We start from the raw sequence: 22146 nt of genomic DNA, 5'->3' as shown, positions 1-22146 counted from the left end.
CTTCGGGTGAAAGGTTGCTTTTCGGAGGGCTTCTCCCAGAATGCGTGTTCTTAAACTGTCTAAGCGTGTTCTGAAAACTTATTTTTGTAAATTATTTTATAATGGTTACCGAACTCAAAACCACAAAAAAGCAAAGTTGGTGGGAGCCAACCCTAAGTCTTCAACAGCACATTTTTTTTAAGCGGTAACGAAGAAAAGTTACTATTTAGTGAAGAAGGAACCCGGTTAATTTCAAAAACATTACATAATCTATAACTAACAATGCGCACACATCAAACAAACATAAAATTAAGTTGGCAGTCCTGTGTCCACGCTGTCTGGTGGTGGAGTCTCACCGACAGATTCTCAGCGGTCGACTTGCATGGCCCTTATCTATTTTTGTACACTGCCCTTACCCTATCAAACTTTAAACAAAACTAGCGCTGTGTAATTTTTACCGTGTCGACGTTCATTCACTAAGTTAATTTAAAATTTACCTCTTAACCTAGTCCAATTGTAGGTTTTGGAAAAAAAACTGGCAACACATAAACCAATTTCTCACAAATTAATATTTTTAGGTTTACCTAGTAAATTATAATATTTTCCAAATTATTTGGAGGGCGAGTAACTATCCCCAAATGAGACCTATGCTAATATGCAATAAGCTTTCATTGCGAAGCTTTTTGAATCATGGTTAAAGCATACATCTCAATTTTTTTTTTTTTTTCAAATATGCTACTTATTTTTTTTTCTGATAGGCTACTTAATCTAAAATCTTTGTATGTGATTTTTTTCTAAAACAAAACCCATGTGCCATCCCTCTGGATTATGAGCTAGAAATTGAATTTACATCATTAGTTTTACAAAATAAAATAAAAATAATTTTGGCTAGATTTTAGGTCGTTTTTCCCCACTGTTTAAAGACGGCTAGATATTACTGCAAACTTATTATGACAAAATTTTCCTGACTTTTAAACGTCTGGTGTATTTCTTCGATTTTTGATTTATCCTCGTTGTCATGTCTAAAGGTTGAACCTAAAGATTACTTAAATTACCTTTAGGTTACCGTACCTAAAGGTAACTTTAAGAAAATGAATTGCTGTTCTTTTTTAATTGTTAAGAGATGCGCCTTGTTTTATGGGTTAATTGAAATATAATATTGCCTTTGATATTTATGTTTTCTTTGTTCTTTTTAAGGTAATAATCTTCTCACTTCTGAATTAATTGCCAAAACCGTTGGCTAAGCTGTTCTCAAAGGATTAATGTGGCAACGTATGCTTAATCACACTTTAATCCTCCTAATATACCTGACCCTGCTAATCCTCCTAATATACTTGACCCTGCTAATTCTCCCTTTGAAAAATCCTCCTGATCTACTTTGCTCTGCTGACCCTCCCTTTGAGAAATTCTCCTAATCTAGGTTGCCCTTGTTATCCTCCCTTCGAGCAATCCTCCTGAATTATCTTGCCCTGCTAATCCCCCTTCGGGAGATCCTCCTGATTTCTGTTGTCCTGCTAATATTCCCTTAGAGACGTCCGCCTGATGCACATTGGCCTGCTGATCTTTACTCCTTGATATCCTCCTGATCTATCTTACCCTGCTGATCCTCCCTTTGAGAGATCCTCTTTATCTACATTGCCCTGCGAATCCTCCCATCGAGAGTTCCTACTATCTACATTGGCATGATGATCCTCCCTTCAAGAGATCCTACTAATCTACATCGCTCTGCTGATCCTCCCTTCGAGAGATCCTCCTTATCTACATTGCCCTGCTGATCTTCCCTTCGAGAACAGTGTATCAAATGAGGGTTGGTTGTTATCTCGGAAGTTTTAAAATGGATGCTCTTTTGGCCTGGCCTGACGGTATGTTGAATTTGCATTTCAAACTAGAATATTTTATTCACAATTTCCAGGTTCTTCAGGCTCTTCAAGTGAAGGTTTGCAGCCCAATAATTTAACGGCACTAGTTAGTGTACCCCCACCCGCAATTGTTCCATCAAAGCCACTGATGATTGAGCAAGTTACGCCTCCTAAATCCACAGGGAAAGGCAATAGGTAAGTTCTTGCTTTTTCACTTTTTGACTGATATTAAATTAAATACTCATTGTGTCTCATCTAATTGTCGACTTTTGGGTATCAGAGATACATATTTAATATTTTCCAAAAATAGTCCAGAAAAAAGTAATTGAATTTTAGCGTTCATCTCTAGCAAAAAAATGGAAGTTATAATATTGGTATCATTTGAATTAGACAAGACTACTCTACAACACAATCACAAATGAGTTAATTACTAAAAATAATGACTCATAATCACATAAATGACAAAAAAAAATACTCATAAATGACTAAAATGTGGTGAGGTGAACTCAATGTTTTTCTTTTTTTTTCATCAAAAAATTATTGTACATCAGAAATTCAGTTGAGCGCTCAAAAAGTTGGTCTAGAAAGGCATATTATGAATATCAACTCTTTTGGCTCTCGACTATTCCTGGTCTATTCATGCCTCAAGTTCCCTGCAGTATCCCTGCTACAGCTTATATCGGAAAATTTAGTTGTGCTCTAAAAAAGTTGGTCTAGAGAGGCATAATATGAATATCAACTCTTTTGGCTCTCGACTATTCCTGGTCTCTTCATGCCTCAAGTTCCCTGCAGTATCCCTGCTATAGCTTATATCGGAAAATTCAGTTGAGCGCTCAAAAAGTTGGTCTAGAAAGGCATATTATGAATATCAACTCTTTTGGCTCTCGACTATTCATGGTCTCTTCATGCCTCAAGTTCCCTGCAGTATCCCTGCTACAGCTTATATCGGAAAATTTAGTTGAGAGCTAAAAAAGTTGGTCTAGAGAGGCATTATATGAATATCAACTCTTTTGGCTCTCGACTATTCCTGGTCTCTTCATGCCTCATTTCCCTGCAGTATCCCTGCTACAACTTATAACGAAATTTAGTTGAGCGCTCAAAAAGTTGGCCCAGGAAAGCATATTATGAATATCTACTCTTTTGGCTCTCGACTAATCCTGGTCTCTCCATGCCTCATTTCCCTGCAGTATACCTGCTACAGCTTATATCGGAAAATTTAGTTGAGAGCTAAAAAAGTTGGTCTAGAGAGGCATATTATGAATATCAACTCTTTTGGCTCTCGACTATTCCTGGTCTCTTCATGCCTCAAGTTCCCTGCAGTATCCCTGCTACAGCTTATATCGGAAAATTCAGTTGAGCGCTCAAAATATTGGTCTAGAAAGGCATATTATGAATATCAGCTCTTTTGGCTCTTGACTATTCCTGGTCTCTTCATGCCTCAAGTTCCCTGCAGTATCCCTGCTACAGCTTATATCGGAAAATTTAGTTGAGAGCTAAAAAAGTTGGTCTAGAGAGGCATATTATGAATATCAACTCTTTTGGCTCTCGACTATTCCTGGTCTCTTCATGCCTCAAGTTCCCTGCAGTATCCCTGCTACAGCTTATATCGGAAAATTCAGTTGAGCGCTCAAAAAGTTGGTCTAGAAAGGCATATTATGAATATCAACTCTTTTGGCTCTCGACTATTCCTGGTCTCTTCATGCCTCAAGTTCCCTGCAGTATCCCTGCTACAGCTTAAATCGGAAAATTTATTCGAGAGCTAAAAAAGTTGGTCTAGAGAGGCATATTATGAATATCAACTCTTTTGGCTCTCGACTATTCCTGGTCTCTTCATGCCTCATTTCCCTGCAGTATCCCTGCTACAACTTATAACGAAATTTAGTTGAGCGCTCAAAAAGTTGGCCTAGGAAAGCATATTATGAATATCAACTCTTTTGGCTCTCGACTATTCCTGGTCTCTTCATGCCTCAAGTTCCCTGCAGTATCCCTGCTACAGCTTATATCGGAAAATTTAGTTGAGAGCTAAAAAAGTTGGTCTAGAGAGGCATATTATGAATATCAACTCTTTTGGCTCTCGACTATTCCTGGTCTCTTCATGGCTCATTTCCCTGCAGTATCCCTGCTACAACTTATAACGAAATTTAGTTGAGCGCTCAAAAAGTTGGCCTAGGAAAGCATATTATGAATATCAACTATTTTGACTCTCGACTAATCCTGATCTCTTCATGCCTCATCTCCCTGCAGTATCCCTGCTACAACTTATAACGAAATTTAGTTGAGCGCTCAAAAAGTTGGCCTAGGAAAGCATATTATGAATATCAACTATTTTGACTCTCGACTAATCCTGGTCTCTCCATGCCTCATTTCCCTGCAGTATCCCTGCTACAACTTATAACGAAATTTAGTTGAGCGCTCAAAAAGTTGGCCTAGGAAAGCATATTATGAATATCAACTGTTTTGACTCTCGACTAATCCTGGTCTCTCCATGCCTCATATCCCTGTAGTATACCTGCTACAGCTTATATCGAACTCTAGTTTCCGTATTACCAAGCTGAAATAAAACCCACTGTCCCACCACAGGCTTACGGGATCACCTTTTCGCTGTGTTGTGACAGCTAACAGTTCCCCCTCTGAATGTGGAACGTGCTCTTTAAATCCTTCGTGCACACTATTTTCCATTCGATTCATTGTTACTGCGCTGTTATTTCTTATATTTGATGTCGAAATCTTCCACTCCCTTCGTTGTTTTCCTGTATGTCCCTATATTCCCTCAGAACGTCCTATATCCCCTCATATCCCTTTACCCCCTCAGAACGTCCCTTGTAGTTTCCTTCTCTTTTATTTTACTTGTGGGGGTGTTTTATGAATGAGTGCCTCATCTCGCAATTCTGCTAAATAGCAAGTACCGAGGAAAAGGATTTACGTAGAACATTAGGTAGGAACGTTAGGAACATTACGTAGAATCTTCAGGGAAGAAGAAGACTGGGGCTTTTTAGGGTACAATTAATAGAGGCAAGAACAGATGGTCCAAAGATGGATGTCTCAGCTGTTGCTACAAAGAAATGAATGAAATTCATAAGTTATTTCCTTTTACCCTAGCAGTTTCTGTCTTTGAAACAATTTCGCGGCTACATAGGATTGACAAAGAGAATATGGCTGACATGCAAGCAGTGGTTTGGAGAGAGTATTTCAGTCTTATATCAATAAGATAGATTGAAAATGTTTTTATGGTATTATTTTAAGGTCTTATTTTATTTTCAAATCGAAAGTCAGTGTTGTCAAAGAAATGTTTGACTTCAATATTATGTTGTGTTCGTACTTCACAAGAAGAAATCAAAACAGCGAGATAGGCTGCGCATCCTCGTTATGTTGTATAATGCAAAATTTCAGGCAATCTTAATAGTTACCAACACCGTGTCTTTAAGCAGAATTAAACAGCTTCAAATTTTGTTCCTCGAGATTAAACTTCTTTTTCGATAGCAATGTTTCGAGCATGTCTATTTTCGATAAAATCTTTTGGAACATGAAATCTAGGAACACGAACATATTTATAGAACATGAACATGAGGAGCAGGCAAAAGCTGGCAAATCTCTATTCAAGCAGAAGCCCGTTGCCTGAGGTGGTACGGCCACCTACTCCGCCTCCCACCTAACACCCCTGCAAAGATCGCCACGGATTTCAACTCCTCAGAAAATGACTGGTGTTTCCTAGAGGGAGATGACGCACCAGGTTAGCTGATGAATAGACCAATGATTCCTCAGCCCAAATGAGGCCCCATCACTAGCCCGGGGCAAGACCACCTGGAGAAGACTGACAGAGCTGTCAGCTAGTTCCCTCTACGCTGGCGAACCTGCTGAGCAAGAGCGTTAAGTCAAGTCAAGAACACGAGGAGATTGAACTTATGAATACTGTACGTCTTCCTCAACCTTGCGGTCGATGAGGATTAATAGGTTGACTGAGGATGGGGGAGTGATAAGGACATGTGTTGTCCTCAGTGTTTCACCATATAGTGCCTAATTGTACCTTCATGCAATTAACTTCGTGTAATATCTGTTCATAGATATTACATAGATAGATTACATATCACATAGATATTACATGTATTGATGTTTTATATAATGATGAAGCGAGGAAGGGGGGGGGGGTGAATTGGACGCAGAAATTAAAAAGAAAAAGAGGGTTGATATTCATGATCCAGTTCCCAGGCTTGTGTTCTACTGACTTTCTATATGTGTAAGTTAAGTTGCCATCATTTGATGTCTGTTTAATCATATAGAGGAAAAGACGATAAACGCCTAATGTTGCCCTATCGGGTTTTAGTCTATTTTTACGGGTTTCTGCTACTTCTTTTCTCATAATTATTTGGTGTGTTAAAGTGTTCCGATTATAGTTAGTCTCTAAAGCAGCTGCTTTAGATTTTGGAGTCTAAAGACTCCAAAAACTTCAATTGCTAATCGCTAAATTCAGATTCCTGTTCTTAATGCCAGTTTGACCCTAAATATTACTTGGGTTTGTATTTTGCAACCAAAAAGTAAAATTGTGATTGGACAAACATCGAAACGTCGTCATTAGAGCTGACATTATCTGACTCCTCTTTGACACCTTGCCAAAACATATTCATAGTCATTTAGAACCGATGCCATGCGGTTCTGCCCCAACACTGCAAGAAAGATGTCTTTTGTTCTTAAAAAATTGTTTGTTATAAGCTCAGATCGTTCTGATCTAATATGTTTTCAATTTTTTTTCATTTTTCGCTAAACTATTCAAATAGTTTTTGTTTAATAAATTTCTTAAAGGATAAAAGATTTTCATGTTACGAAATACGTCTTTTTGATTGGTTTACTGAAATAAAATAGTGCTTCTGATATGTGATTTATGGTAAGAATCTTTATTTTCGGGGGGGGGGGGGTAGGAATAAATTTCTTTCTACGTATATAAAGAAGTAAAGTTTGTAAAATTGTTAAGTAGATATTCCTGTTCAGTGCTGATTAGCACAAAAATCTATTGTTTTTAGTCTATTGTTTTTAGAAAACTTTAAGAAAGTTTTTTTTTTCTAATGTTAAGAGATACGTCTTTTTGATTGGTTAATTGAAATATAATAATGCTTCTGATATGTGCTTTTATGGTAAGAATCTTTATTTTTCGGTGGGGAGAGGGGTAGGAATAAATTTCTTTCTAGGCATATAAAGGAGTAAACTGTGCAAAAATTGCAGATTACTGCGGTGATCTGGTTCTAGTTTGGTAGATAGTTCATAAAAACATATACTCAAGTTCTTCTGTAACTTATACTTAACATAACATATAACATAAACATATACTTTTGTACCAATTGTATCCTCACTCCAAAGCTTTTATTGAATTCTAAAACATTCCTGTCAAACGTATGACCTAGATTTGGTACCTCAGTCCCAGAGGTATAATTCGTAATTTGACTTGGATAAAAAAAAAATGTCAAAGTTATTTGGAAAACGAGTTGTTATAGAACAAGTCAGGTGAAATTTTTGACAAATTCAAAAATTGGTCACCCAATTTCACTTTGCATGGCTCCTCTCTTAACTGGTGCAGTTCTCTCCAGTTGTCTTGCCATTTCTTGTTGCCTAAGAGGGATTTTAAAATGGATTCATAGCTTAGCATACATACCCCCTTGTTATGTGATGATAGCCAGATTAATAAATAAATATTTAAATATTTATAAATTAATTATAATTTATAAATATATATTTAATTATAATTATAAATTAATATTTAAATATTTAATAAATATTAAATATAAATATTGTTATGTAATGATAGCCAGATAAATAATGCTTGTGGTTTTTTACCAAAAGCAATTTTAATATACAGGAATGGGTGCATAATTTCTTTGAGTTTCTACTTTTCCTATCATACTCGTGGGGATGACATTTACTTTCGTGTCACTATTTAGTGAGGCCGTAGTTTATATACTTCGTTCATGTATACAAAACAATAATCAAATTAACTAAATTGGAGGAAGGAGGGAATAGAAAGGAGGAATGCTAGAAGCAAACTAGTCTTTAACATTTTTTTTAAAATTCTCCCTTTAGAATCTATTTGCGCTAAAGTTTGACTCTTTCTCACAACTCTACTTTTTAAAACAATAAAAAACTTTAGCGTAAAGAGCAAGGCGTCAAGGAGGGGACAACCCCTTTCATATACGGAATTTTTTCTGTTCGTTTTAAGTTTTAATGTTGCCCCTTACATTCAGTTGAAAAAAACTTGTTTTTTTTTATTTAATTTCTGAACGTTTTTGAATTAATGCATATTTTGACTTTGGCCCGTACATGAATAATTAAAACGAAATTTGTATATTAATATTTTTTGGCTAAATGGCTTTCTCATAGTTTTGATAGGACGATTTTGGTAAAAAAAGGGGGTGGGGGAGGAGGCCTACCTGCCCTTCAATTTTTGGTTATTTAAAAAGGCAACTAGAGCTTTTTATTTTTCAACGAACGTTTTTATTAGTAATAAATATACGTAATTTACGTATCGAACTTCAATATTTGTATATTTTTACTATGTATATGAGTGGGTTCGCCCCCTCGTCGATACCTCGCTCTTTACACTAAAGCTTGAATTTTGTCCCAATTCTTTAAGAATGACCCCTAAATCACAAAAGCCATAGAATAAATAGTTGAAAATACTTTAGCGTAAAGAGTAAGATATTAAGTTGGAGACGAACCCCCATATATATGTAATAATTTCTATTCTTTTTAAGCTTTAATGCTGCTCCATACTCCCAGTTGAAAAAACTTTTTATATATTTATTTTCTCTTTTTTTTATTAAAATAATGCTAAAAAAAAATGCTGCGTCACTTCATGGAAACTCTCTTCCCTTATGATAAATTCCTCCATGGAAAGATCCTCCCACGTAAGCCCCTCCCCTCGACCCCCTCCCCCCGCACCGCGGGAAAGTCCCCCCCCCCCCCTACACTTCCCAATAACCATCACCATATGTAAATAATGGTCAAAGTTTGTAACTTGCAGCCCCTCCCCTGGGGACTGTGGGTGATTAAGTCGTCCCCAAAGACATAGTTATTAGGTGTTTTTATTTTGCTGAACGCAATGGCTATCTCAAAATTTAGATCTGGTGACTTTTGGAAAAAATGAGCGTGTGAGGGGGCCTAGGTGCCCTCCAATTTATTTGGTCACTTAAAAAGGGCACCAGAACTTTTAATTTCAGTTAGAATGAGTCCTTTCGCGATATTCTAGGACCACTGGGTCGATAAGATCACCCCTGGGAAAAAAAAACTAAACGAAAAAAAAAATAAACACGCATCCGTGATCTGTCTTCTGGCAAAAAATACAAAATTCCACATTTTTGTATATAGAGGCTTGAAATGTCTACAGTATACAGTATGTCTACATCTCTGTAGATAGGATACGCTGAATTTGGTGACGTGATTTTCGTTACGATTCTATGACTTCTAGGGGATGTTTTCCCCTCTTTTCTAAAATAAAGCAAATTTTTTCAGTTTCGTAACTTTTGATGGATAAGACTAAACTTGATGAAACTTATATATTGAAAATCAGCATTAAAATGTGATTCTTTTGATGTAACTATTGGTATTAAAATTCTGTTTTTAGAGTTTCGCTCACTATTGAGCCGGATCGCTCCTTACTACAATTTGTTACCACGAACTGTTTGATGTTCTTTTTATTTCAAACGTTTTGAAATTAAATGATAAAGAAAGCACTTTAAATTACAAATTGTCGTCAATTGACACCCTTTAATAAGTTTTCAGTTAAGTTAAGCCAAACTTCCGCTCTTAGAGTGGGGACGCAGTTTTTCTAATCTTTTTATCGAGAAACTAGAGATATCTAGTGGCGATAGATATCTAGATGGCGAAACTATAGATACCGTCATAGAAGACTTTAGACGTAATTGACTGAAGATGTAGTAATTCCTATCAGACCGAAATTGAAAAATTGTTGATTCGTGAATAATGGAAGAAAAAACTAAGTATGTTTTTTACGGTTAGAATTGAGAAACTGTATATCTATAGCAATTAATTTAGAATTGGAAACACTGGCTGAAGAGAGTTGGTAGCCTTCTTCTTTTAGGAAGATCTTTGTTCGTTTTAATATTTAACGCCGTTTTTTCTTCATTTGAAAATTCATCTTTTAAATCAATTTGGTTCGTTTTTAATATATAAGATAAATAAATTTCTTGATAAATGAGAGAAGTTGGCTTTCCTTCAACCTCTCCCCCTACTTCTTGTGATGAAGTCTATTTTTCCCAGATTCCCCTCACACCTTCTTGTCGATTGTTTATAAGGATATTGAGGATGCCATGTCCCAGGGTCCAAGGTCCCAAATTACCTCGCAGTGTCATAATGAAGGCAGTATTTATATAGTTAATATCACTTTTCTATGAGATATTAAATAATGTTATTACTTAACTCATTAATATTACTATTAATATTATTAATTAATACTAAATAATACTGTTCGTTCTATTATTTAAAGAGATATTACGTAAGAAAAGTATCTCTTTTCTAAGAGATATTAAATAATGTTATTACTTACTTAATTAATTCTACTATTAATATTATTAATTAATACTAAATAATACTGTTCGTAGTATTATTTAAAGAGATATTACGTAAGAAAAGTATCTCTTTTCTAAGGCAGCATCTATATATTTAATGTATTTTTTCTAAGAGATATACTGTTTTTTCATTCAGGTTCCGTTTCTTCATTCATAGTAATTTTTGTTCTCTTTAAATTTTAATGTCGCTCTTTGCTTTTTATTTTGCTACTCTATTAATATGTTTTCGCGTTTATATTGTGTTTTGAATCTGTTGATTGCTTTTGTTGCTTTTTAATTGTATGTCCCCATTGTATGACTTATTTTATTGATTTAAATGAATACTACTAATCTACTACTACTAATCTAATAAGCACTCTGAGACGAAAAAAAAACTTACTTATTTTCATAAGAAAAACAGTAAATAACTTTGTGTAAATAAAATTTTAAAAATAATACTAAATTAAAATATTATTCTTTCGTTTACCGCCTCAGATAAAAATTAATAAGAATATTTATTTTCCTTGTGTTTAATTCTACCTTTTTCTTTTTTACTTTTTCGCTTTTACCCTTTTACTTTAGCTTTTGTTACCTTTTCCCTATTACTACCTTTACTCCCTATTTTACTCCCTTCTATTTTTTTTTACTTCCTATGCAAGAATTTTGTTGTTCCTGCATTTCACTTCCTGTTTTCCAGGTTTAAGAGCAAAAGGGCTTACCCGTCCCTGCCTAACCAGCCTTCTGAAGCATTTGCTCATTTTATGTTTGAATTGGCCAAAAATATATTAACAAAGGCAGGTGGTTCATCCTCCAATTCTCTGTTTACTCATCCACCAGCTCCAAATCAAAACACTCGAGGACCTCACAGAGGGCTTCATATGGTGGCTTTTCAAATTGGCCTCTATGCCTTGGGATTGCATAACAGAGTCTCGCCTAATTGGTTAAGCAGGACTTATTCTTCTCATGTTTCTTGGATCTCAAGTAAATATTTTTGTATTCATTATTTTTAATTTTTATTATTTAAATTAAATTAATTTTATTATTTTAATTAATTATTTTTGTGAAAATAAGTTGTTGAATTTTAAAAAGCTGCAAAAAAGGAGATAAGGATTTGGGAAAACGACTACGAGGATTTGAACTTGGAGGTTGGAAATTAATTTGGAAAGGGAATTTTCTCTCTCTCTCTCTCTCTCTCTCTCTCTCTCTCTCTCTCTCTCTCTCTCTCTCTCTCTCTCGCTCTCGCTCTCGCTCTCTCTCGTTGTAAGAGTGACACACATATGTGTGTAACTGTGTTACAAGAGTAGCACAGAGTTACTCGTTGTATAGTTACACACAGTGTAATTTTATGTTTTGTTTTTTTATAGCCATAATTTTGTGGCTGTCATTATAATTAAAACGACATAACTATTTAACTTGATAATTAATTTCTTCAGGCCAGGCAATGGAACTGGGGGCACCTGCTATATGGTTTTTGATCTCTGTTTGGGAGGGACATTTAACACCACCTGAAGCTGCGTCGATTGCCGACAGAGCATCACGTGGACATGACACGTCAATCGAATTAGCTGCAGCTGAGTTGGCTTTGTCATGTGTAAGTCAAGCGCATGCGCTGAATCCAAACGAAATCACGAGAGCTATCCAACAGGTAAATTTTTCTCTCTCTCTCATTCTTCTCTCTCTCTCAAGAAGTTTGTCGTGTTTTCAGTTATTATAGATGGCTACTTATAAATGTTTTTTAATGTATAAAATTGAGCATTTTAAAAAAGCAAAAATTTGTTTTGAACTCTACTTACGCAGCTCCGTACCCTCCTCCTATAGATACCACTTGGTTTACATAAGGTGTTTCCAGTATATATACGGAAATACCATGTATTTTAGCATTCGTAATATTTCATGTTGAACGATCTTGACTTACTTGAGTTGAGCCCCGTCTGTCCTTGAAGGTTGTCTTGCGGCCTCTTTCTTCTTATGGCATGTATATGCCTCTTTGGAGGTTCGCAACGGTAAGCCCCCTTTTTTGAGTGTTTGTTGCCGTTGGTGATTATACTACCAAGATAGGGGCAGTATAATCAACTGCTTATATCTGTCCCTACTCTCTTTGTGTGACTTATTATTGTGTTTGCCCTTCTTAAAACATAATGAGATAATTCTGTCTTGGATAATTTCAAGACAAAAATAAGCCACTCCTCTACATCCCTAGCAGGGACCGATCATATAAATGCCGATAATTCGCCCTTCTGGTGATCTGCACTACAAATGTGCCCAGTGCATATTACATCTCCCCGTCTGAATTTCTGAGTCCCAGACGTGGGTGTTCCGACTTTATTTATGGACCCCCTTGGACCAGGTCTCCTTGCTCTGTGCCTCCCTACATGGATGTACCATGCATATCTACAAGACGTTCCTCTATTTGCCACCTGGGTACGCGCTGAGAGGCCACCTGGGTACGCGCTATTTGCCACCTGGGTACGCGCTGAGGGGGAAGCCCTTACTGATAGTATGACTCACTTGTACTCAGTGCTACAGCAACAAATTTAATAATTAGTTTAACAAGTTCCCTGGCAAATAATATCCTGGACCCTAATGCCCTCCCGTTTATAGATAAAATGAAAATATACGTAATGGCTAAAAAAGGGGCAAGAATATTTTGACTTTACGTCTGAAAAATTTTAGAGCGGGAAAAAAAAATAAATTGGAAAAAATAGATTGAAAAATAGATGTTTTGTCTAGAAAACTAGACAAAACAACTTCAAAGCGCACGAGAATTACATTAGAAAAAATGAAAACAAGAAGAAAATGGTAAAAACGTTTTTGAAGAACTAACATAGTTTTAGACAAACGCCATTTATGCTATCTTAAGGGCCAAATTAAGGTCTTAAAGTAATAATTAATACTTTTAATGAATGTGGTGGTAAAATGAGAACCTTTACCAAGAGAGGTAAACTAGGCTAAACAGCTGTAAAATAAATGTAAATAACATGAAAAGATGAAAAACCCTATTTAAAAGTCTGTTTAAAAACCCTATTTAAAAGCCCGTGGCCATGTAGACAAAAGCACCTAAAAAAGTCATAACACTCAACAAAATTAAATCATCCCTCGTTACTCTCTATAAATAGTCCAACGCAGTAATAAGGTCTATAAGATAAACTCAAAATACCCGGAACAGCAGTATATCCTCATGAAAAAATTAGTATTAAATTCATGAATAGCTAAATTGTATTTAGCTAATAAACTCCAGAAACGAAGGTTTGAAAGAACGGCTTGATAATATCACAGCACATATTTATAAACTTATTTACATAAATAAGTTCCATAACATAAGCTATTAAGTAGCAATCTGAAATCGCCACAATTTCCGTGTACATTAGCCAAAAAACACTTGGTTATCCTTAAATAGGATAAAATAGCGCCAAGAAGAAGAAAAAGAAGATAATGGCCGTAAACTCTTATGCATAGAATGCACAGCAAACGAACAAACAAACGCAGCACTTTATAATGAATGTATGTACAGATATTATTTGTTAATTTGATTTTTACTACATTTTCACATATTAATTGTTTTTATTCATTCTATTTTCTATTTATTTATACTTATCTTATATATTTGTATTTTACTCTGAGATTTTGTTACTGATATTATTTGACTTTGTTATTTATTGATATTGTTATTATTAAAGTGCCGAAACCCTATAGGCAGGTGTGTATTCTCCTGATGAGCCCATGTGTTGGGTTGTTGCCTCTGATTTATTTTTCTTCTTTTCTTTTCATTTTTTTCACTGTCTTTCATATTTAGTAAATGACGATTTATACTTACTTACGACACGACTGCCTGTCCATGGATTATTATTTATGGTTGATTGTGTATGGCTATGCTGTTTGACCTATGTAATTGTATGGATGAGTAGGGTTAAGGCCTCATTCAAGTACTGATCTATATTAATTACTAATGTAGGAAAACAGTCTTCCTTTTCTCCTTCTGTCTTTTTTTTTCTGTTTGTGCTGTTGCATTGGTGATTTCTTTTTTCATTATTTATTAATTTTTACTTTTGTTAAATTTTCTTTTGGTTGCTATTTGCTAATATTGAAACTACAAGTAGATTTATAATTACAGTGTAAAGAACAGAACGATGAAATGCTGGAAAGGGCGTGTTTGAATGTTGAATCTGCTGCTAAAGGAGGAGCTGTCCATCCCGAAGTCCTCTTTCTGGTAGCCAAAAAATGGTTTGAATTGTATGAACAGGTAAGACAGCCAATTCTGCATCATGCCCGTTTTTACGGTATGGGGTATGGGGTATATGGTAGTCCCCAACAGGTATGGGGACTGTCGTTTTCTCTTTTGTTTGTTTTTTAAGAGGAATTGGTAGAGTTTGTGGTCAATGTTCCTGTTACCTGAACAATTGTTTTGGGTCATGAAACTATTGTTAATAGATGCATTTTGACTTTTTGAACATCTTTTCTCTCTTGCAAAACTACCGCAAACTCACCGTTATGGAGTTATTCCGGCCCAAATATCCTGTATTTACACCTATAGAATTGCAATCATTTCCGTTTTCGTTGATCCGATATTTGAAATCGCGAATCTGTAATAGTTTAGAAACAAATTTGGGCTATATATTTGCACATCAGGAGGGTGGGGGTAAAGCATAGCATATATTAAATACGTAAACTAACCATTGCTGTATTTAATATATGCTATGCTTTACCCCCCCCCCCTCTAATGTGCAAATATATAATAACTCCAGAACAGTGAGTTTGCGGTAATTTTACAAGAGAGAAAAGATGTTCAAAAAGTCAAAATGCATCTATTACCAATATTTTCATGACCCAAAACAATTGTTCAGGTAATAGGAACATTGACCGAGTTCATTTCTGTAGGTCTTTTCTAGCGAACTGTGGACACATTGTTGGCCAACAATCGTCAGAACAGGCTGGTTGATCGACCAGGTATCCATCTAGAGCTGGATCGACTCTGGATGAGCTTATAGAGTCACACCATTGACCCCTGTTCCAAACCAAATAACCAGCGACACCAGGACTCGAACCCCCGTCCTACCATATTTAAAAATCGTGCTTATCTTGCGTTGTGAGCCAAACGTAGAGAAAGGGGGTCATGCACATTGCCAAATGTGCCATACATGGCGCTGAGGCATGGTACGACAAAATTCTACCGCCTGTAACAAACAGGTAAAGGCATTTGTAAAATAACAAATTCTACATTATACCCGTATCTCTCTCCCTCTATAATTCCTTAAGTTCAAAGATCTGCAGGTTTTCACAATAGGCATGGGGACTGTCGTTTTTTAAGAGGTTTTTTTTTTTTTTTTTTTTTTTTTTTTTTTTTTTTTTTTAAGGCCTTTTCTAGTGAACAGCGAACACATTGTTGACCAACGGAACATGAATTCTTAATATTATTTGAAATGAATGGCAATATTTCCAAAGTCGGCTGAGTTTAATCGGCTGAATTTTTTTATTTTATTTTATTTACTATATACTCTGTGTCTGAGTGAACAGTATTTATTCAGGTTATTTTCACCGTTTGTATAGTTTTTAACCTTCAGATTAAATTCTGTATGTTTTAGTTTTAGATAAAGAAAGTTTTACTTGAATCATGTAGCCTTATCTTAGTTTTGATAAGATTTTTTGCAGAAACTAAATTTCAGTTGTGGGGAGGGGACAAACTGACGTTTGGGGGGCAAACTAGGGTCTGGAGGGGACAGTTGCCCCCTGCCCAATCCAGATCACGCCCCTGAGGGGAGGGGATCCTTTAATAAAGTTTAAAAAGCAGGGGAACGCTTTGTTTGACACTGTTCTGTCCCTTATTTATATATATATATATATATATATATATATATATATATATATATATATATATATATATATATATATATATATATATATATATATATATATATATATATATATATATATACAATGACCTTTGATGACCTTAAAAATATGTGTGTTATAAAAGTGAAACCTTGCAAAATAGATTTTCTGCTTGAATGAAGTACAACAAAATTGTTTTCAGCTTGACAACTTTGCTCAATCCCAATTTTTAAGATTTTAAAGATATGCAAAAATATTTCCTAAATTTTGAAAGGAAAAAACATTGATATGGCTCAGAATTCTACTCAAATAACAGGAATTGTATTTTGAGATCTAAAGGCAGAGAAAAAGCAACTGGTAACTGAATGTTGTTTTGTCAAAATTTTAATAGGTATAAACCTGTCATGTAGGCGAATTTCAGGGCCCTCTAGAGGGAGAAGAAGTGGAGGTGGGTACTTTAAAATATCTTCCCGGGATATACTTTAGCCTGTAGACCCATCCCTGAAAGTTTCATACATATATATATATATATATATATATATATATATATATATATATATATATATATCTATATATAAAAATAAGTTGTGTGTGTGTGTGTGTGTCGAGTGATGTCATGTTTGTGTGTCGACTGACGTCATGTTTGTCGACTGACGTCATTATAAGGATTGAGCTGTATGCGTCATGAAGTTGTTTGTCGACTGATGTCATGTTTGTCAACTGATGAAATTACATACCGGGACACAAATGACGACCGGGACACAGGGAATATAAATGACGACCGGGAACCTCAAAGAGTAATTACAGACTGGGACACCCGGACACAAATCACGACCGGGACACAGGGAATATAAATGACGACCGGGACACAGGGACACAACTACAACGGGGACGCCGAGGGCACAGGCGGGATATATAAATGACGACCGGGACACAGGGATTGTTCGAATAGAAATTCGAGTAGAATTCGAATACAGACCGGGACACAAATGACGACCGGGACACAGGGAATATAAATGACGACCGGGACACTCAAAGAGAAATTACAAACTGGGACACCGGGACACAAATGACGACCGGGACACAGGGAATATAAATGACAACCGGGACACAAGGACACATCATTTGAAGAATGAGGTATGGATCTGAATACGGATTGTTTTTCCCATGGACAATTATATGTTGCATGTTCAAGAGTCAGTAAACCTGACAATCTATTTATATGCACAGACAATGGGACAATGAAGAATGTTGTATATTCGCATGTTTTACGTAGTTAAAAACATATATATATATATATATATATATATATATATATATATATATATATATATATATATATATATATATATATATCTATTCACAGGTGGGACACAGGGACACAACTACAATGGCGCGTAACTAATATGGCGCGTAACAACTTACGCGCGGGGGGGGGGGGGGGTGCGAAGCGCCCCACCAACTAGGTGTTGGGGTGGCGCGAAGCGCCACCCCAACAGCTAGTATATATATATATATATATATATATATATATATATATATATATATATATATATATATATATATATATAGAAAATCCAACCTCTCAAGGGGAAGTGAAGTCCTATATTCCTCTGGTCAATATATCTACCAGAAAACGTTGTCTGATCTCGGCCAAACTTTGTTAGAAGTGAATAATAACAAAACCTCTGGGCGGGTCCAGGGATGATCCGTATCGACCTAATAGTCCTAGAATGTCGGAAGAGGGCTAATCTGAACGTAAATTTACAGTTCTAGCGCTCTTTTTAAGTGAGCAAAAAAATGAAGGACATTTTTTCCCACGCTCATTTTTCCCAAAGTTACCGGATCAAAATTCTGAGATCGCCATTTTGTTCAGCATAGTCGAAAAATCTAAAAACAATGTTTCTGAGGACGATTTAGTCCCCAACAGCCCCGGGGGAACGGCTGCAAGCTATGAACTTTTCCCATTGTTTACGTATAGTATTAGTTATTAGGAAGTTTACAGACGTTTTCAGGGGGGGATTTTTTCTTGTGGAGGATTCAAGGTGGAGGTTTTACGTGGGAGGATCTTTCCATGGAGGAATTTACCATGCCTGCATTATCTAAAAAAAAGATCAGAAATCAATTAAAAAAACAAGTTTTAAAACTGAAACTAAGGAGCAACATTAAAACTTAAAACGAACAGAAATTATTGTGTATATGATTTGCTTCACCCCCTCGTCAGTACCTCGCTTTTTACGTTAAAGTATTTACAGTACTTCCAAAAGAGCTATTTATTCTAATGGCCTTTTGTGATTCAGGGGTCATTCTTAAAGAATTGGAACAAACTTCGAACTTTAGCGTAAAGACCGAGGTATTGACGAGGGGGTGAACCCCCTCATATACGTAATAATTTCTCTTCGTTTTAAGTTTTATTGTTGCTTCTTACTTTCAGTTGAATAAACTTGTTTTTTTTTTATTATTATTCAAAATTTGAGCTGATGCCTGAAAGTTTCATTCGCCTGGTTCTTCAACTTTCTTGGGGATATAAAACAAAATCTATCCAGAAAACGATTGTTTAACCTCTATTATATATTTTTGTAAATAAAATTTATTTTCGTTTTAAAAAAATAAGTTTTTATTTTTAATGTTTTCATTTTTATTTAATCATGTAATTTTGATTATTTATTTATTTTTATCTTTACGTTCTATAATAAAAGCTTTATGTTCTACTTTTACTCAATATCTTTCAGAAAATGGCAAATCTTCCGAGAAATCCAAATGGCCATAATCACGAAGAATCACCTCAAAGTCAACATCAACACCAGCCTCAGCCTCCTGTAAACCACCAAATGATTTATCCTTTTTTCCCTGCTTATTCTGTCTATCCTGTGCAGCCAGTAATTCTTCCACCTCATCCAGGTGGTCCGTATCCTTTTGTCCCTCAAGCTTTGTTGTATGGACATCCTTTAATGATGCCAAATCCACAAAATGGTCCACCCCCTCCATTTTCAATGGTTTCAGCTAAAGGACCATATATTCAACCTGGACTTCCTGGACCAGTAAGTTTTTTTTTTTTTTTTTTTTTTTTTAAGATAACCTAAAATGAGTAGTGTTTATTACATTATTCTTATTTTTTTAAGTTTGTCTGCTTCTCATTGTTCTTATTACTCTAAGCATTTTTTTTTTTTTTTTTTTTTTTTTTTTTTTTTTTTTTTTTTTTTTTTTTTTTTTTTTTTTTATAGATAATCACAAATGAGTAGTGTTTATCCGATTTTCGGTACAAATTTCAAGTTTGTTTTATTGAATATTCGTCGACACAGTTCGCTTTTTTAATTTTTTCTGCTTCTCATTGTTCTTATTACTCTCAGCATTTTTTTTTTTTTTTTTTTTTTTTTTTTTTTAAGATAACCGCAAATGAGTAGTGTTTATCCGATTTTCGTTTCTACTTTCAAGTTCCTTTTATAGAATATTCGTCGTCACAGTTCGCTTTCTTAAGTTATTCTGCTTCTCATTGTTCTTATTACTCTAAGAATTTTTTTTTTTTTAAGAAAACCATAAATATTAAGTTTTTATCTGATTTTCGTTACCAATTTCAAATCTGTTTAAAAAAATATCCGTCGTAACAGTTCTGTCTTTTAAGTTGTTCTGCTTCTCATAGGTTTTCTTTGTACACCAAGGATGATTTAGCGAAGGCTCTGCTTCGCATCCTATGTAATGTATATCTACATTACATTCTAACGAATGTAAAAAAAAAAAAAAAAAAAAAAAAAAAAAAAACTGATGCTATTTCTCAATGAATATAGGACTATACAAAACTAGTGCTTTACTGAAAACATAAAAAATAAGAATGCTTTATTTTCATACAGTAAAAAATACCCGAAGGGGCTTTATGTTTCCACTCCAAAAAAAATCCTATTTTTTGGGCTATCAATAAAGCTTTAGTTTGGCGTAATCCTACAAACATAGGGACATATTATCAGTTGGTTTACTTGCACTAGTATCATAGATACTTGCTATATAACCCTAGAAGAAATAATTTTTGCTCTTTTTTAGTCTCGATTGCGCCCTTTACCTCCATCTGAAAAACTGTAATTTTTGTTCGCTGGCACTTTACACAAAAATTTATATTTGACTTGGTTATAGGGGAGTATCTAGGATTTATGCCCAGGGGGTTTTAAAATACAAACTTTAAAAAACGTATCAAAATGAAATTATTTGCATTATTATGAATTTGTTTGTACAAAAATCCTTTTTTGTACAATGTAATTAAATGTAAAAAAGAAAAAAAAATTGTACAATTTTCTTGTTTCCCAAGAACATGAGAAATGAAAGAAATGAGAATTACGCTTTTACGAGGTGGACAAAAACCTCTGGGGGGGGGGGTCAACCCAACAACCTGATAGAAATGAAAGAAATGAGAGAGACACTTTTACGAGTAAGATAAAACTTCAGGGGGGGGGGTGAACCCAACAACTTGAGAGAAATGAAATAAATAATAATTACGCTTTTACAAGGCGGACGAAACCTCCTGGGGGAGGGGGAGGGTTCAACTGAACGACTTGAGAGAAATGAAAATTACGCTTTTACGAGTCGCACGAAACCTCTGGGGGGGGGGGGCAACCCCACAACTGGAGAGAAACGAAATAAATGAAAATTACGCTTTTACGAGGCGCGCAAAAACTTCCGGGGGGGTCAATCCAACAATTTGAGAGAAATTAAAGAATTGAGAATTGTGATTTAACGAGGCGGACAAAACCTCCGGGGGTTCAACGCAACAACTTGAGATAAATGAAAGAAATGAGAATTGTGCTCTAACGAGGCTGACAAAAACTCTGGGGCTGATGGGTAACCCAACAACTTGAGAGAAATAAAAGAAATGAGATATTTGGGGAGGGATTAGCCCAACAACTTGAGAGAAATAAAAGAAATGAGATATTGGGGGAGGGGTCAACCCAACAACTTGAGAGAAATGATTGATCTTTATCCAAGCACTTGGATACAAGTTCTTGTGCAAGCACTAGATACAAGGAAGACTGTAGTAATTCTGGAACAGACTTTCAAAATCCTATAAATAAAAATTTTTTGACTTTAATTTTGAAAGTATTTATTATCATTGTGTTTATTTAGAAAAACAATATTGTTTCAAAATTAGCAGTAGGATTATTGTAGAAATAAACTCAAACTATCTTTGTTTTTGGCACACAAAAGGTATTATAAACGAGCAACCGGTCTCTTAAATGCAACCCCTGTCCCTCCACTCACTAGAAAAATCTAGCAAGATCTCATGAATAAAGATAGGAATATAACCAGAAAGGGATTACAGACCAGTTGGAAGATTTTTTGGAGAAAATGAGTTTCTGTGTGACAAAGAACTAGGAACTGAGCTAGAAAGTAAGATAATTGATTGAATATTTGATATTTCGTTTTGATTAATTAATGGGTCTTTCTCAGACTTGAGGTGCTTAAGGTACATTTTATATGAGTTTTTCCATGACTTTTTTCTAATTAAGTAGTTCCTAGTAAATTTTGCTGAATCCTTGATTAATAGTTGAATTAATTCAGCATTGATACATAAGTGTATTCATATTACCTGATGTATATTGATAAACTCGTTAGTGTAATATAACTGCTATTACTCAAAACATTAATTACGCAATAAGGGTTTGTAGTTATAGATTGCTTTGTAGTTATAAAATTCAGCAATTAAATGGCCATTTTCAAACAAATAAATTTCAATTATTAGTTATCGTAATTTATTTCAAGCCAACTATTTTCTAATTAATTAAGTAGTTCCTAGTAAATTTTGCTGAATCCTTGATTAATAGTTGAATTAATTCAGCATTGATACATAAGTGTATTCATATTAGCTGACGTATCTTGATAAACTCGTTAGTGTAATATAACTGCTATTACTCAAAACATTAATTACGCAATAAGGGTTTCGTAGTTTT

The 22146-nt window shown here is 35.0% G+C and overlaps 1 protein-coding gene across 2 annotated transcripts in view; it reads left to right on the top strand.

Moving 5' to 3' along the window:
* The window catches only part of LOC136038488 (zinc finger SWIM domain-containing protein 8 homolog), a gene marked incomplete at its 3' end in the record, with an annotated part of 96799 nt that overhangs the window by 62279 nt on the left and 12374 nt on the right, over window positions 1–22146 (top strand). For both annotated transcript variants that reach the window (XM_065721570.1, XM_065721569.1), the window contains 5 exon segments: window positions 1892–2033; window positions 11085–11368; window positions 11821–12032; window positions 14499–14627; window positions 18946–19254. In XM_065721570.1, coding sequence (XP_065577642.1) covers window positions 1892–2033; window positions 11085–11368; window positions 11821–12032; window positions 14499–14627; window positions 18946–19254 — 1076 coding nt within the window.

This window comes from Artemia franciscana, chromosome 18 (assembly GCF_032884065.1).
Source record: "Artemia franciscana chromosome 18, ASM3288406v1, whole genome shotgun sequence".
NCBI lineage: Eukaryota > Metazoa > Arthropoda > Branchiopoda > Anostraca > Artemiidae > Artemia > Artemia franciscana.
The sequence above is the reverse complement of the archived record's forward strand: the minus strand, read 5'-3'. Positions and strand labels throughout refer to the sequence as shown.